The sequence below is a fragment of the Podarcis melisellensis genome (genome assembly GCF_964234715.1).
Source record: "Podarcis melisellensis genome assembly, chromosome: 16".
NCBI classification, from domain to species: Eukaryota; Metazoa; Chordata; class Lepidosauria; order Squamata; family Lacertidae; genus Podarcis; species Podarcis melisellensis.
This window is the reverse complement of record NC_138533.1, coordinates 33,688,898-33,707,194: the sequence shown is the minus strand read 5'-3', so window position 1 is coordinate 33,707,194 and position 18,297 is coordinate 33,688,898. Positions and strand designations below refer to the sequence as shown.

Here is an 18,297-nt window from a genome sequence, read left to right as displayed (position 1 = left end):
CGAGACCCTCTAGCATGTGCAGAGAGGTAATGCCTTACTCTCACCTATGCTGAGATTTTGGTTAAGAATACTATGAGAGGCTTCTTGTATTTTTTCACCTTCTTTAAACTGCAGGGTGAGAATGCAAGGCCCTGACCGTGCCTCTCACCAAATGGTTGAGGAACTGGTGGAGATACACTGGTTGATCCCTTGTGGACACACAAAAACAGCTGGCAGGCTTGTTTTTAAGGCAACTTAAACCACAGTGACATATCAAAATACTTCTGAAATTTTTTATGCATTTATTTGATTTTCTCTGTCTCTAAGCTATCAGCCTGGGAGCTCAATATAAATCCTAGTGACCACAACTGCCTTCTCCTTGGTTTGTAAATAGCAGCTTTCTGTTGTGCAGCCTATCAGCTAGACAGCTTCTACACAGCTTCCTTCTCCCCTCCTGTAACCATATATATTGGCAGAGCCTCTGCACTCTTGTGCTCCTCAAGTTGCTTGTTCCCATTTGCCCTATTTGGCAGATTCTGAAGAGTAAGCAGGTGAGGTGCATGATGGGGTTAAAGAACCCTTTTGCCAGTGTGTTTCCTTGCTCCCAGTACATTTCTGAGCACAGTTCAAAGTGTTGGTGCTCACCTTTAAAGCCCTAAACTGCTTTGGCCCTCTATACCTGAAGGTGTGCGTCTCCACCTGGCAGAGCCAGTGTGATGTAGTGGTTAAGAGCGGTAGTCTCGTGAACTGGGGAACCGGGTTCATGTCTCCACTCCTCCATATGCAGCTGCTGGGTGACCTTGGGCCAGTCACACTTCTCTGAAGTCTCTCAGCCCCACTCACCTCACAGAGTGTTTGTTGTGGGGGAGGAAGCGAAAGGAGAATGTTAGCCGCTTTGAGACTCTTGAAGGGGAGTGAAAGGCGGGATATCAAATCCAAACTCCTCCTCCTCCTCCTCTTCTTCTTCTTCTTCTTCTTCTTCTTCTTCTTCTTCATTCAGCCTGGACACTGAGGTCCAGTGCCAAGGGCCTTCTGGCAGTTCTCTCACTACGAAAAGTAGGGCCTTCTTGGCATTGGCACCCGCCCTGTGGAATGCCCTCCCATCAGATGTCAAGGAGATGAGTAGCACTATAACCTTAAGACCTCTAAAAGCAGCCCTGTATAGGGAAGCCTTTTAATGTGCTATGTTTCTTTAAGTTTTTATATATGTTGGAAGCAACCCAGAGTGGTTGGGGCAACCGAGTCAGATGGGTGGGGCATACATAATAAAATTATCATCATCATCACCATCATCAATCACAGAAGCGGGTTTTATTGGCAAAGCCAGTGTTGTTTGATACTTCAGTCGTTGCTCCATTCAAAATATTGCTTCTGCTGACTGCCAGGTGCTGGCCAACATGAGCTGCCTTCTTTCTGTCATTTAAACACTTTCAGGAGCTTTAAAACTAAGCATTCTGCTTATTCTGTTCTTTAAATTATTATTAAGTGCCTACAATCTGAAATCCTGTAATATGAGCCCCTCTCCATAATTGAAAATCCTCAAACCTTGTTTGTAGGGGGGGGGGGATTTAATCGCTACTTAGAGGTAGTCAAAGAACCTTTTAAAGAAAGGAACATTACTTTTTCTAAAGTACAGTTTTCAATTCGTACATCAATTCTTAAGAACTTTTTAGTTTCTGAGAGCCTTTTCTGAGCAGTGCATTGTGGTAATTAAATGGTTCTTAGTCGCTTTATTTCTCCACCAGTCTTGTTGAAGTGACAGTAAAACCACTATTGCCTCTTATAACAGGGCTTTCCATTGAGAACTTTCAAAACATTTTAAGTTTCTAAAATACCATTGGCGGCTCATATTCATTGTTCCTAAGAAAGAGGGTTCCAGTTTTGTTAGTAAAGTATGTTGGTAATGATTTCACTTACACCATTGACTTCAGGCATTTCTCAAAACTCAAACATCTGTGATTTACAAACCTGCAGAGTTCACCTTGCTGTTTTCCATTAGTGAGTTACCTGATTTTTGAGGGGATAAACTCATCCAGCGAATATTAGGTGGGAGTAGCAAATCACAGGGCCAGTCATGAATCCATCTGCTTCATTCAAGTACCACTTCCTTTCCTCCTCACTCTCTAGCACAATCAAAGAAAACATTGCAGCCTTCTCAGGTGGCATAAAAGATATGCTTTGGCCCCCAAAGAATATCATTAAAATTGTTGTCACAGATTATCTCAGGGTGGGGTTACAAGTTGAAGGATCTGGGGTTTTGGCTTTTTTAAGTTTCCCCCAATTTCAGTTAATTGGTTTACAGGGGTCTTAGGCTCCAGAAATTGAGCTACTGGGATTTAGCACTTTATCAGTTCTTGCAAGAAAGGAAAAAGTAGAGGTGGCCTTATTCTAGGGGTGGTTAGTAGTTTAAGTGTAGATATGCAGGTAACTGAATCCAGTTCATCTTGCTTTATCCACCTGAAAAGACATAGGGAATCTGAATCAATTTGCATAAATATGTATGTCCTGCCTAGAGACTCTATAAAGATCATAATTTCAGTATACAATATGGGGCTCCCTAGAGCAGGGGTAGGCAACCTAAGGCCCGGGGGCCAGATGCGGCCCAAACACCTTCTCAATCTGGCCTCCGTACAGTCCGGGAATCAGTATGCTTTTACATGAGTCCAATTTGTCCTTTTATTTAAAATGCATCTCTGGATTATTTGTGGGGCCTGCCTGGTGTTTTTACATGAGTGCTATGTGTGCTTTTATTTAAAATGCATCTCTGGGTTATTTGTGGGGCATAGGAATTGGTTCATATTTTTTTTTCCAAAATATAGTTCGGCCCATCACATGGTCTGAGGGACAGTGGACCGGCCCACAGCTGAAAAAGGTTACTGACCCCGTCCTAGAATCTCATTTAAAATTGATTAACCAATGCTTCCCAACATCTCTTGATGATTGTGCTGGGAGATTTCAGTGCAGGAATGGATGATGAGTGTGCAATAGCCAGTGAGAGGCTTGGTCTGAATATTAGAGGATATTAATCGGTAGATGAATAAATTCTGCAGGCATTTATTTAAATTAGTTTATAAACTTGGGCTGTTCCTCTGTAATGGTTCCAAGCAGGATAACCGAGCTGGGAAGTTTACACACAACCTGCTTAAAAGGTGGGAGCACCTTAAATTATTTTTTGTGCAATGACTAATGTGCCCGTTATGTAGAGAATTTTGCAGTGTGAGGCCAACCAGCAAGTGATTTACCAGCGTATGACGCTGGCAGGTTTTCAGGGCATTATAAAAGGTCTGGCTTATATGCTCTCCTGCATGCAGCAAAGGAAGCACATTTTGAGGTGGACTCTGAATATTCAGCTAAAATTAGAGGAATCTACTCAGTGAACAGATGAAATAGGCTGCTAGGAGCAGCAGAGACCTATGATGCTGTCCATGGGAATGCTTATAAACAGGAACTGAGCATAACAGCACTTTCCCAGCTTTTGGCCTGAAACCTTTGAGAGCTGCTGTCAGAGTAAACGATAGTGGTCTGTGGTCTGTGCAATATTCACATTTCCCCCCCACTCCCTTTCAGAATCAGTTTTAAATTGCTTCCATTGCCTGTGTTTCACAAATCATGCGTTTGGGAGTTTTTTTACACACTAAACAATCTCTAGCATAAGTCTGCTCTGCCATGAATAAATTAGACCAATTAACTCAAGTGCCCCTTTCTCTTCTGAAGATAAATTCTTACTACTGAAGTTTTATTATGTGTTCATCTTTTTTTTCTAACAGTGGGAGTTGCTAACCCTTAAAACTGCATGCCAAAAATACTCTTAGATTTTATTGGTATCATTAGCTGCAGCCAATAAGTGAAACTAAACTTTAAGATTGTTCCTTAAAGATTTCAACATTTTTTTAAGAAAAGAAAAACTTTACGCTTAGCCATTTTGTATATTAGACTTTCATTGTACATTCTTATTGCAAAGCTGTTAGTACAGTGCTTTTTAATGACTCTCTTGACTACCGTAATGGGCATGAAATAGCAATGTCAAATATACTTGAATCATCGCAAGCTTTTTTGTCTGCTGCTATGCTTTCTTAAAAATCTCCAAGCTCATTAATAACTGGTACATAAAATGAAAGTTTCACAGCAAGTAAATGGGCAGGTCAGCTAATATCAGTATTACAGTACAGTATTACAAAAAACTGAAGCCACTGTGTTGCAGTTGTTAGATTTGCTGGAACTAATGGGAGTTGTAGTTCAGTAACATCAGACACTCTCATACATTGCATGTTTGGCAAAATTTTGCTGGCGTAAGAAATTGGGGCTGTAACATGTGAAGCAGTCTCCTCCTTGTGATGTACAGAGACAGCTTTGAAATTTATAAGATCAAATATGGAACCTAGTATGCAGTGCAGACTTTTAATTGAGTTAAGGTATCTAAATGGCGTTTCTGTGCGCTGCTCTGGTTTGCCAGAAGTGGCTTAGTCATGCTGGCCACATGACCCAGAAGCTGTACGCCGGCTCCCTTGGCCAGTAAAGCGAGATGAGCGCCACAACCCCAGAGTCAGTCACAACTGGACCTAATGGTCAGGGGGTCCTTTATCTGTGAGTTATTTTTGTTGCTTTGCCACACAATAGGAATTCTGTGTGCTGTGCAATCCTATCATATCAACTCAGAAGTAAGCTTCATTTACTTCAGTGAGGCTTACTCCAAGATAAGTATATGTAGGATGGCAAACTTACTCTTTTTCCAGGGACTGCTCAAGAAGAAGCATCTAGTTTCATACTCCTATGGTGGTACTGCTTTATAGTACAGGACCTTGAAGGACTACTTTGCGCTGCTTCTGAACATGTAAATTACCTCTTATAAAGGTGCTTTAAAGTTATGAAGTACTTAAAATAGCCCGGGATGAGTTCTTTTCAATTGAGAATACATAGAAACCTGAATGAAATGTAAAGGGATGTCATATTCTAGATTTCGTGTGGTATGTTCAGTTGTATGCTTGAAGCCTAGTTGTTTATGAGCTTTGTGTGTTGTTCTGTCCAAGAGGTGCCACTTTGTGGCTTTTTAAAAATGTCATCCATTTTAATTGTATTCCATAGGCTTTCATTTTTAGCTGGAAAGTGAGGTTGTCTTGTATTTTCCCGCCTTTAAGCAGGTAGCAACTTTATCGGAGGATGTTCCTGCTGATACTGCCAACACTGAACCTGGAGAAGCCCAGTTTCCCACTGACAACATGTCTGAAGATGTAGAATCTGCTGCCCAAGGAAATGATAAACAAGATGCACTGGCCATTAAAATTTCCAATGATGGCAAACTGATAAAAGGTATGCCTGTAGGTGTGGGAACCAGAGACACACACCCCGACATTGTGTGTCTGTGTGTTTGTGTTTGTGTGTGTGTGTCTGTGTGTCTGTGTGTAACAAATAAATACATCCATAAGTAGCATTAAAGAATGTTTCACTCATCTGAAGGGTGGAGGAAAAACTCTGAACTCAGTAATGGATCCAAATTTATGTCTTGATGTTCTCTCAATATCATACAACTTAATACAACATACCTGCTTGAAAGATCTCTCGTCTTTCATTCAAGGCTGAATAGAGAGCAGCCTTCCTCAGCCTGGTGCAGTGCTAGCAGGGTTTGATGGGAGTTGTAGTCCAAAACATAGGTAGGGCACCAGATTGGGGAAGGGTGATACAGAAGCTTGGGTGGATTAGTTCAGTTCTTTATCGACGCCATTCCAGAGAACGATTTCCCCAAGTGCAGCGTGACTGCTTGAGAATTGGCTGTGGTGTAGCTGCTTAGCGGAGGCTCATAGCTCAGCTGCTGATGGAACAGAAGGTCCCAAGTTCAGTCCTTCTAAAGAGTTGTGTAGCGAGGCTGGGAAATTATTGTTTTCTTTCTGCCTTGAACACAAGAGAACTTCTGTTAAGTCCTGGGGGGTGGGGGTGGGTGGGGGCAATGGCCTGACTTGGTTCAATGTAGCATCAAGTATTCATGCGACCTGTGATTAGATTGCAGCACCACAGAGCTGGAAACTCTATTTTGATAAGTAGCAGAACGCTTGCCAGACGAAACTCCTGGATTCTTTGTTCCAATAAAATCAAACCTTTGAATTTCAGGAGCTTTTCACAGCAGGCAGCAGTTAAACTGAAAGAAATTTGTGTAGGCAATCCCTTGCACGTGTTTAATTTAGAGGGAGCTGCTGCCAGACCATAGCTGTGTAAAATGGTTTGGCTTCTTTTTGGTGGTGGAGGGGAGGGGATCATAGTGATGGAGGAGTCGTTCATCAGTTTTCATTTCCTGTAGAGGGTGGAAACAAATGTTCCAATACGACAAGAGTTTCTGCCAGTTGCAAGGCAAGCTGTGAAATGCTGTAGATAGGAGGAAATGCATAGGCTTCGCCTTTCTTTCTGCTGTGCTGCAATTCAATTAATTCCTCAAAGTAATTATTTTTTTGTAGGCTGGTATTAAATGAAATCTTCCAAGTACCATTGGGTGAGCTAGCAAATCCTCTTGATGTCAGATTTAGTGGGGGAAAGGTGAAAAAGTATTTTGTTTTTTTTTAAAGTTGCAAGTGGGTTAGGCTAGCTAATTAAGAGGTCAGGTTTGAAAATGGCCTTTTGAAAAGATAATAAACCACAAAGGGCCAAAAATTGAATTACATGGTTTGTAGCATTAGCGGGGGGGGGGGGGGAGTTCAGCTGATGGATCCAGGTTTGAGGATTAGGAATGTATGAAGTTGCCATATACCAGGTTAGACTATTTGCCCAATTAGCCTGATATCTTCTATTCAGGGTCCCCAGCAGAAGAATGTTATTTCTATTATTTGCTACCTGACATATTGTTAACTAGAGCGCCAAGGAGTGAACCTGGGACGTTCTACATGCAATTAAGGTTCTGTTATCACTGATGTATATGCCCTCTCCAAATCAGTAATGGTAGAGGTTGCATAAAGCAGGAGTTACGTGTGGCTAGATCTCTTTAGACTATCAAAGACGAATCTAGAAAACCTGGTTTCATATTCTGGGTCAGCTTACCACCTTTATACCTTGTTTTCCTTCCAAAAAGCTCAAGTACCTTAAGTACGGTTCCCAGGGAATCTCCCATCCAAGCTGTTTGATGGGCCAGAATTGCTTAAGCTTCAGCAGCAGAACGGCATTACAGGCATTCACGGCCAGTTTATCTCTCTGTCAGCTCCATTTTACCAATTGCCTGAGAATCGTTACCAAGCCTGAACAAGGGAAAGCTTTTTAAGCAGTTGCCCGTTAGGACTGCTATATAAATGAGTGATAGAGCTAGCCCTAGCGGCCTCCACGGTTAAGGCTTCTATAAAGTTTCCATTCTAAATGCTTTGTGTCCGTTCATAATTCTTTTTCCAAAACACAAAGGCAGGCTGCCTATATTTGGCTAGGGCTCAAAGCACAAATGCTTATAAGGAAAGCTTCAGTTGCTTGCATGCATTCAAGGAGGGGCAGGTGACATTATCTTTAAAAAGCGAGCATCATTCTATCCCTACCTTCTAAAAGGCTTTTGTAGTAGTTCCAAATCTTCAGATCAGAATTTACCCTTTAACCATGAGGGTAAGGTAATGATTCCCCTCACTACTACCAACTTAAGGGGGCCATTTCTTTTTCCACTGTTTTTACGGGACCATTTAAATGTGGTGGAGAGAGATGTATTGGTGCTGGTTTACATGCAGGCTCTTCCATCCTGTTCAGCAGGATGATTTTCAGCCTCAAAAGAATGTGCTATACAGAACATTCAGTCAGCAGAGGGGAAGAAAAGGAGCAAGAAGTTGGGGCACTGCAAATTATTTCTTTTCTTTTCTCCAGAGACAAGAGTGAACTAAAACCAAGTTCCTAGCCTGTAATCCTTCCCCCACACCCCTTATCAGTGGTTTTGATTGTTAAGACTATGGAAGTAAATAGAAGACTATTTGGTTTCAATATTTGTTCTGTTTAATATTTGCAATCCTCTTTTAAGCCATAAAGATCCACAAAGTGACAAACAAGGAGATAAAACCATAATACTGTATTGTTTTTAACACTTGATTGGAAGCCGCCCAGAGTGGCTGGGGAAACTCAGCCAGATGGGCGGGGTATAAATTATTATTATTATTATTATTATTATTATTATTATTATTATTATTATTAATTAATTAATTATTTATTTATTTATTTATTATTACTACTACTACTACATATTCTAACAGCCTCTGTTAGAAAGCTACACCAGCTGCACAATGTAGCACAGATGGGACCCAGGGCAACACGTTGCAGTGTAGAATGCTCCTGTTCAGGTTTCAAGCCAGCCAGTTGTGCCTGCTTTCTGGTTACTCTATTCTGCCCCACCCCGCAAATAGCATTCTGTACCACTGAGCAAAGCCAGTTTTCACTGGGCCTCGGGGGGCGGGGTCTTCAATTGAGAAGGTTAGCTAAGTATTTGTTGTTCTCTGCACATCTTGGGAGTTGTCTCTAGCCTACTGCTACTTCCCCTCTTCTGCACAGGTGCAGCTGTTTTCATTGCAAAATGATTCATAGATAGCCTAGTCAACAATATCTCACTAGTTGTCACTTCCTTTTTAATAGCATCCTTTGCACCAATAAGCTTTGCAATCAGGGCCAAAGAAAATGACATGCTCCCCTTGGAGAAAAACCGTGTGAAACTTGATGATGACAGCGACGAGGAGGGGGAAGAAGGCAAGGAAGGCCAAGAGAATGCCAGTAGCACCTCAAACAGCCATTCAGCATTTGCCATGTCCAGTGGGGCTGCTGAAGAGAAGAGGCCTCAGCTGACACAGGAGGAGCTGGAAGCCAAACAAGGTAAATGCATCAGCACTGTGGAGAGGAGAGGAAATGTTTGGAGCTTGTAAATGTGTACTGTTGACAGACTTCTCGTTTTGATAGTGGGCTTAAAGGGAAGGAAATGGATAGTAAACAGAAAAAAACCAGAGAGTTGCTACTTTTTGTTATGTTTTATAGTTACGATTTGATTTTTTAAAAAATATTGAATTCCGGAACTCTTTTTGTAAACTACAGTGGCCTATGGCTGATACAAATAAATTGCTGATGTTCTGAGGTGAATAAAATTATCCACAGTATACCAACTAGATGTAATTATTGAAATGTTGTATTTCATGCTCACGGGCTTGTCAGCAGTGGTGTACAAAGGCACCAGGACCACTGTGAATTGGCCACAGCGTGCACTGCAAGCTTTGAGCTGAGTTGGACCATAACGACTTCTCATTCAGGTTTTTTTTTTTCTTTGCTAAAAATGGATTGTGTTTCAGAGATGCTGATTGTCAAAGTAGCTGTGGTCTTAGTCGTGCATCTAGTGTGTGGTGCCAGGGAAGCACATTTAAGAATTGGTCTGTAAACTCCTACTCAACAATTTTATATGTGTTGTAATGTTCTCATAATTAAACAAATTGAGTTTTAATTGTTCCTTCAGGTCTGGAGTAGTAGCTGTCACAAAAATACATTACCACCATCACTTTGGCAGCATAACTTCAGAGACTCTGTATTACTATAGCCATCAGTACACAACTTAAAAATGCAGACTTCATATTTCTTCAAAGTCTTGAAATATTCTGAGGCAGTGCTTAAAGGTAAAGGTAAAGGTACCCCTGCCTGTACGGGCCAGTCGTGTCCGACTCTAGGGTTGTGCGCCCATCTCACTTAAGAGGCCGGGGGCCAGCGCTGTCCAGAGACACCTCCGGGTCACGTGGCCAGCGTGATGAAGCTGCTCTGGCGAGCCGGCACCAGCGCAGCACACGGAAATGCCTTTACCTTCCCGCTAGGAAGCGGTCCCTATTTATCTACTTGCACTTAAGAGTGCTATCGAACTGCTAGGTGGGCAGGAGCTGGGACCGAACGATGGGAGCTCACCCCACTGCGGGGATTTGAACCGCCGACCATGCGATCGGCAAGCCCTAGGCGCTGAGGTTTTACCCACAGCGCCACCGGCAGTGCTTAGTACATGTTAAATTTTGGAGGACTCATCTGTAAGGCCAGGGATGTACTGCATCCCAGGCTGATATGAAATACAATGGAGTTGTGGGTGCACAGACTCAGATTAATGTATTACTCTCCTGGCTAGGTGCTGTTCCTTCAGCAACTAGGTCAGGTGGGTGGGTTCTCCCTGCAAGTGCTCAGTGCTTCATTTAAGAATGTTAGAAACTTCTGACATTGTGAGCTAACCTGGCAGCTGTGAACACTGCACACTCAGGGCTCAGAGGTACAGAAAGGGCCCTATGACTGACCACCAGTATGAAGCCTCTACTTGGCCAAACCTGGCAAAACTACAAAGACCTTGCCACCTGTCTTTATCTGGTCAGCAGGGCAGCACATCCTGTTTACATGCTGCAAATTCTAGCTCATACCACTTAATTTAGAGACCCTGAATTGGCAAGCATATCTTCCTGGTGCAGCCATCCATGGCCTTGCCCTTGTGCTTTGTACTCCAATGCTATTTGCTTTAATGCTGCATAGAAGAAGCATATAATCATGTAATGGCTCAAGCAATATACTCTGGTATGCTTACATTTTGTCTTTTCTGAATCTACATGCCACATAAATGGCAGGAGTGAGGTATGTGGAGGAGATGCTCGACTTGTGGGCAAATAAATTGTTGATGAGGGCAGTGTCCTTGGCCTTCTGCTATAGAGACCTGGGTCTTCTCTGCCCACTTTTCAGCAATCAGCAGCATGTGAATATCATCCTGGGTCTAACTGGTCATTATTAATAATTCATTCAGTAGAGCTCTTTCAAGATTGGAATCTAGCCATTCCAGGATTACTGGAAAAGATTTTGACTTAAAGGAAGTAAATCCTTGAAAAATGAGGCAATATACGTCATATTGAAACTTTGAAAATAAGGGCACATTGCAGCCTTACTGTGAAAGCCTTTAATTTGATCCTGATGCTGCTGGTGAGTGTTTGTCCATAGCAGGTACTGGATGCAGGTAAATGAAAGATTCTTTAAGAACTCATATGTGAAGGTATTTTTAGCTTAGGAAAAAAGGAGGGGGAGATATGAGAGAGGTGTATTTTAAAAGCAAAGCAAAACTTTGCAGAGTATGAGGCAGTGGCTAAGGAGAAGTTTTGGTCATCCAGTGAAACTGAAGATGAGGAGATTCAGAACAGGCAAAAGAAAGTACTTCTTCACACAACACTAAGTTAAACTGGAATTTACTGCCACAGGATGGTACGAAGTTGGGTAGCGTTAAAACAGAATTAGACAGATTCATGGAGGCTGTGATGGCTTTGTACTACCTCCAGTACTGGAGGCAGTATGTCTTTGAATACCAAGCACTGTGTTTCTCCACAGCATTGCTGTTGTGCTCGTGTCCTACTTGCACGTTTCCCATTAACGTGTGGTCGGAGAACACAATTCTGAACTGAAGGAGCTGACATAATGTCATCATGCTTTGCGACCTGGGAAGCACAAGCACATTATAGATGCACATTTAGATGGCTAAAAAGCCCTGGGGTGCTTCTGGTCCTGTTGTTGCTCATCATGGATGCTTAAGATTGTATTGGCAGCAGCCAGAGGTGTCTATATCAAGTTTTGTCAGATTACAATGCTTGACCCCTTTGAAATGTCTTCACCTTTTAATTTCTTTCCTGTAACCTTGTGTTGCATAATATTTGTGTGTGTGTAGCACATACAGAAAGAAACAAGCCCCTGCCAAACAAAGCTTGCATTATATTAATTCTCTGTTTTAGCATAGACTTTTTTAAAAAAACAAACAAACAAAATTCTTATAAAGTTCTGGCTGGTAAATTATGTTACCTTCTCCAGACTTTGACATTTGATTTATTAGAAATCAAATAATGGAAGCAGCTGGGGGAAAGGGCATTTGTTTCCTCATTTACAGTAATTTTCTGAACACCTTATGTTGAATTGGATTATACTTTTAATCTGCATCTATGCATCTTAATTCAGCAAAATATAAAAGTTAAATTTGATGAAGAATTCATAATGTCACTGCAGAGAATATGTTGCCTTTCAGATCCTATAAATAGGCATCTAACTGAGATGCAAAGATATGATTTTTAATTAAAAAAATATGAAGTCACTTCCAAATAGAATTATTTATTAAAAATTCTCCTACAGGAAGACGCTCCTTTTGGAGTGTCGGGTTCTATAGTTAACTATGAATTCATTATTTCATGTCTGCAGGTAAAAAAAAACAACTGCTAAACATCAAATTAAAGGAGGAATGTTTCTCATTCTGAAAATGGATCTATAATATATTTAAATATATTTGCTAATCTTTTGTAAAAACTCCTTATAACATTCTTGAAAGAGAACTAACAGTCAGGAAAGCTGTATGTTTACTTTTCAAGGTTAAATGGTAGGTCTTCGTGAAAAAAAGAACTATTTAGTGGTTTCTTTTTTATATAATGCTCATATTAAATACATTTTAAATATGTATATAAATCCCAAAAGGTGTGAGCATTTGCCCAAACTTGAAATGAGAAAATTGAAACAGACATAATATACTTCTGATTAGTCGCAGCTGATCATTATAGAATCAAAAGTGTGAAATGCTGGAAAATGTGATATTTGGAACTTTAATGATGAGCTTGAAGGAATTTAGCTGCTTAGAAATGTTGATGGTGGTGCCACAGAATTAGAAATATTTTACTGCTCTTGCGCTGGGTTCTTGTGTAAAAATGTGCTTCTTGCTTTTAAAGTAATGCTAGGATGTAGGGTAATAGCTCTGTTCCCAGTGCATTTCTGAAAACACTTCCCTTACTCCTTGTTCAATTTTATTTGCTGGGGCGTTAATGATTGTTCCTCTGTGAAAATGTGTACATGTGAGCTGTTAATCCATGGAACATGTTAAAGTTTACTCTACTGAAGACACCATTATTCTGTAACTGCACATCCTAGGCATATCTGTTCAGTCCCATTCAATTCATTGGAGCTTACTCCCATGTAAATTAGTGTAAAAGAGCAATCCCATTAATCCATAATAGCAAGATCCACAATCCAAGAAACATATAATCCACAAATCAATTAAGCTATTTCATTCAGCTAATAGTGGTATTTAAGGCATTATAAGTTCAAGTTCATTGGCATGTGGTTTGAATTTGACCAATTACCTCTTTACAGCTTGGGATTCACCACCCACAGTTCCATGTTTTCCATTGTTCAAGTGGCTTAATTACCACATTGTCCATCCCACTGTAAACTATTGTCCATCAGTAATTCTGAATGTCTTGTTCCAGTTACTCATATTTTCAGTTGTGGGTATTCCCAACCCCTAACCTCCACCGCCTCAAAATTACTGAGGCTCTTAATGGATCACTTACTGATTTTTCTACCTTTCGTTTATCAATTATAACAATATATGCTAAAACTTAGTCACCACAGCAGACTACCTGAATGAGGCTGATGGACTACACTTTGGGAACCACTCCTATAGAGACTTCTCTTTGCTGGGTTTGGAAATAGACCCAGGGGCAGGGGAGAGTTTGCTATTTTCTTTTGTCCTCCTCATCTCAGCAAGCGTTTGGCATTGTCACAAATTACATTAAGCACATTTAAAAGTAGCCAAGACAAGAGTTTAATGAAAAGCACAACAGACAGAGCAGAAGCAGGGGTAGACAGTGCAGGTATAAACCAGGGATGTAATTATTCCTGGAGGATGGTAACAGCAGACACATGCACAAGATGTGGGAGATATCCTAATTCAGTTAAAGGATTTTGGAGCTGATAATTTTATCCATGGGCACCTTCAGTGCAAAGATGACCCTGAAAGAGAAATGAAAAGGGTTGGGGGCTAGCATTTCCACAAGGAATTCTATAACCTAACTTGTGGCAGGTCTCCAGGTGCACCTACATGGTGCTGCTCTTTCTCATAATTCTGAAATGCCAGTGGTGACGTATTGAAGCTGTTGCAGCCATATGGTCTGTAAGATACTCAAGAGTGAAGAATTTAGGTGCCTCTGTATACACTGAGGAATTACAGAATACTATTACATAATGCAAGAGATAGGTTCTGTCAATGCTTTGAGAAATCTGTGCTCTGAAATGATTGGTTTCTAGGCTAATTCATCAGGTACATTTCTAAAACCATATGGCTTATACATACACCCTGCAAACTCTGTGTGGAGAGCCCCCCTCCTCATTCTTGTCCAACCATCTTAGGTAGTCGGGGAGAGTCAGTGGGTATGAAATTATATACAAGTAGATCTCAAATTAAGGGCCAAAATCCCAAGTAAAGAAAAAAGTTGTTTCTGGATACCCAAAAAGATATAAAGATGCCACCAGTTGTGCCTCCCTGGTGAGTGCATTCCACAAGCATAGTGCCACCACTGAAATGGACTGAGCTGCATAACAGCTCTGTCAGTCAAAACCAGCACCTCAAATTAGCCTCGAAACTAGTTGGACCAGAAATGGTGTTGTATTTTCAGACTGCCTTGCCCCTGTCAGCAGTCTAGCTGCCAAATTGTGCTTCAGCTGTACTTTTTGAACTGTTTTAAAAGGCAACCCAACCTACAACACATTGCAGTAATTCAACCTAGTGGTTACCAGGGCATAGACAACGGAGGTTAGGCTGTCCCTGTTCAGAAGGGTGCACTGATCCACCAGTCGAAGCTGATGGAAGGCACTCCACACCACCAAAGCTACTTGAGCCTCAAACAAAAAAAAGCCCCAGAAAAAAAACAGGCTATGTATTGGCTACTTTTGAGGGAGTGTGACCCCAACCAGAGCAGATCACATCCAGTCCTATCTATTCATAAGCAAGAATGCACCCCACAAAATTTTGCAGCATGCACCTTTATCCAAAAGGATTTCTCAGGCTGTTAACTTTTTCTTCTTCTTACTTAAATCATGTTACTCTCTATATGTTTCACTCCACTGGCTTCCTCTATTGTTTTGTATTAAGTTTCAATTTCTTCCTTTTAACCTTTAAGTCTCGCCATGGTCTTGTGCCTCCTTATCTATCTATGTTGCATGCTCCCTGTTCCCCATCTCAGTCTCTCCATTCATCAGACACTAATTTACGGCTTGTAGTTCAGTTTTTTACATTTGAAAAGCCATTCTCTGGTATCTACATAGAACTGGGAAGAATCCCTGTCTCAAACCCTGAATAGTTGTTGCTTGTCTTTATAGACATTTCTGAGTTAGCTGAGCCAGTGGTCCTGACATTCCTATTAAACCTCCTCTCCTGTTCTGTTGTTCATTTCTGTGACTTCTCTCTCTTGGTGAACTGAACTCTCAGTTTCTGTTGCACTCTATTACAAACCTCATTTTCCCCCCTTTCTTCCTAGTCCAGTGTTCATAATCTTGCATTGTTTTGTCTTTTAATCTCTCCCAGCCAAATGGTTTCTCCCCTCTGCTTTCATTTTGTACAGCTTCTACTGCATTTTACGGCATATATATATCCCAAGGTGCTCTTTAGGAGCTACATCGATGTACATTTTCTAGACTCAAGGGTGCAGCTCAGGCTAAAAAACTGTTGACCTCCTAATGTGGTAAGCAAGTTACCTCCTTGTAAACTCTCCACATTCTGTATCCCTTTTTTCCCCTAGCAAAGCAGAAACTAGAGGACAGATTAGCGGCGGCGGCAAGGGAAAAGCTAGCCCAAGCCTCCAAGGAATCGAAAGAAAAGCAGCTTCAGGCGGAACGAAAAAGAAAAGCTGCACTGTTCTTGCAGAACCTGAAGAATCCCCTGGCAGATGCAGAGGTTGAGAAAATGGAGGAACATGCCTTCAATATAGAGGTGAGCAAAGCAAAGGTGTTTTTAACCATAGTAGCATATACTGCAAAGAACTTTGCTTGGGGCAGGGTAGGGGAGAGAAGCCAGCATTGCTTGAAATGTTAGTATTTATTAGACTTGAATGAAAGCTTTTTCCAGAGGGGAAAATAGATCTGAAATTAATAGCATGTTGGGCTACATCAAAGTTGCTGAAATGATATAAAAGAAATATCAAATTGGGCCAATACTCTCTGTTTCCAGTGTTCCCCCTTTTTAAAAAAAGTTATAAGTTTGCTTCCCCATCCTTCACTATACATCCTTTGAAGTTTCAGCAGTGGCACCCCCAGATTCCATGTGTACACCTTTTGCATCTTGTGTTCTGACGCGAATCACACCCATGGTTAATTTCTCATTCTCTTTAACATTTGTACCCCACCCTTCCTCCGTGGAGCTGATTTTAGGGCTATTCTATTTTTTCCTTACAATAATCCTGTAGTTCAACTTCAGCTGGATATTGACTCACCTGAAGTGAGCTTCATGACTGATCAGGGATTTGAACTCTGCTCTCCCTTGTTCAGTGCTGTAACCACTACGGTGGATGCTCATGTGTCATAAAATAAGCCTAGCTCACGTTAGATCTAGCGTTTGAAATTCTGATGTAGTTTAAAAGCACTAAGGAAAAAAATAAGCCCGTGCCCCCCCCCAAAAAAACCCGCTCCCGCAAATAACTAAATGGTACCTGAATAACTTGAGATTTCACATTGTTGTGTAAACTGAATATTTTATGTGAATCTCTCTTTTTAAAAGCTACAAATGTTGTGAGACAACCCCCCCCCCCAATTCCTTCAGGCTTCACTTAAATTCAAGATTCAGAAGTGCTTTTATCAGAATCAAGGTATTTAAGGCAAAATGCAAGCTTTTGCTGGTGTTTCTGGACAAGGATAAGGACACAGTTGGCCCTAGGCAAGTAGTGTGAGAGAGGGGGGCTGTCTGAGAGGCTATGGGGGTGCAGTCACTCTGCCAGTTGCACATCATTTGATTTCAGTAGTGTCTGTGCATTCAGGAGTGATGTAAGCATCTGGCTTTTGTTTTATTAATTACTTTTATCTGCCAAGGTTGTTTGTACAGAGTACTCACAAGAGTTCCACTTGGTGCCCACCTTAATGTCTTCTTGGTACTAGGCAAAGGCCTTTTTATTTTCTCAGGCCTTTTAAATCTTTAGATTTAAATCTCTAAACGTTTAATCTTCACATTACACTGTGGTTTTAGCATGCTTCTACAGCTGTGTGAAATTTATTGCTTTGACTCTGTATTAATTGTGTGTGATGTTTCAATCTTGATATATCTGCGTCAAAACGGTTTTTTTTGTATCATTAAAGTGTTTGTTGCTCTAATTTTTGTTGAGTTTTCAAAAATGTATTTAAAAATATATATTTGTGTGTCACCCAGAGAACTATTGTGTTTGGGTGGCTCTTAAATGAAATAAATAATATTTGAGATAGTGGCAAAGGATGAGCACTTAAATGTACTAGGTTGCCAGGAGCAACCTCAGAAGATCCTTGGGAGCTGAAATATCCAATGGGCTGGAGCAGGCCTAGCTGGTGAAAGTTGGAAGCATGTGGCAAAAAAATTAGCAAAGTCAAATTAAATTAGTAAGAAGATGAAACCGCATATTGCTCAGTCTTTGGAGCAAGTGAATATTGGATGGCTAGCAGCAGCCATCCAAGGGCTTCTGTTTGAAGAAGGAGAAAACAGGAAGGAAGGAAACAGTTTTATAACTAAGATCAATAGGTTGTGGGGAAGAGGAGATTCCTCTGAGTATTCCTCATGGACAGTGTATCTAATTATGCATACATGAAGCTCAGTATCTGACACAGAAGTGAGCATTTTGAGAATATCTTTTTAAAAACCATTATGGTGAGGGAAAATGTAAGGATTTGTGTGGAAGAACACTTGTGGGCTCAGATGCAAAGGCCATTACTGTGGTAGGTCAAGCTGTTTTCAAGCTGTTTATCACCACTTATGGGGTGGGGAGAGTGTTGACCAGTAAGTGTTAGCATCTTCCACCTGAGACACATGGTCCACCCAATCAAAATAATAATGAAGTGTGGGATCCAGTTCCTTTAGAAGTTGCAAGTTGGGTAAGGTGAGTCAATTCTCCCACGGTCTCCATGCAAATACGTTGCACAACCCTGTTTCCTGATCTGCTTTGACCAGAGAGAGCAGAGTTTATACCTGGGGTCCTCTGATGCAAAGCATATTCTGAGCTGTGGCCACTCCTCCTTAAGGTAATGCTTGGAATGTTCTCCCGTTTTCATGAGGGGTTCTAATAGGGCTGTGGTTTGGAGATAGAGCATCTGCTTTGCATCTTGGTTCAATCCACAGCATCTCCAGGTTGGGCTGTGAAAGATTTCTGGTCTCAAGCTCTGCAGGGCCACGCCAGTCTGTAGATAATACTGAACTAGACAGATGGTTGGTCTTACTCAATAAAGATTGAATGGGAATATTTTTTTTTAAAATCTGGGATATTATATTGCTGTTGCTTTTTTAAACTCTAAACACTGTGCTTTGTATTGACCAAGGAAATACCTTGGACTTCCAGAGTTGTCCGCCACATCCCT

At 41.2% G+C, this 18,297-nt stretch overlaps 1 protein-coding gene across 6 annotated transcripts in view; it reads left to right on the top strand.

Annotated features, from left to right (window-relative positions):
• SFSWAP (splicing factor SWAP) overlaps positions 1-18,297 on the top strand; it is a 102,306-nt gene that overhangs the window by 44,527 nt on the left and 39,482 nt on the right. For 5 of the 6 annotated variants that reach the window (XM_081893292.1, XM_081893294.1, XM_081893297.1 and 2 more), the window contains 3 exons: positions 5,115-5,286; positions 8,551-8,784; positions 15,510-15,700. In XM_081893292.1, the coding sequence (XP_081749418.1) occupies positions 5,115-5,286; positions 8,551-8,784; positions 15,510-15,700 (597 nt within the window). The remainder of the gene's footprint in view (positions 1-5,114; positions 5,287-8,550; positions 8,785-15,509; positions 15,701-18,297) is intronic. The other variant, XM_081893293.1, reaches the window with a different exon arrangement.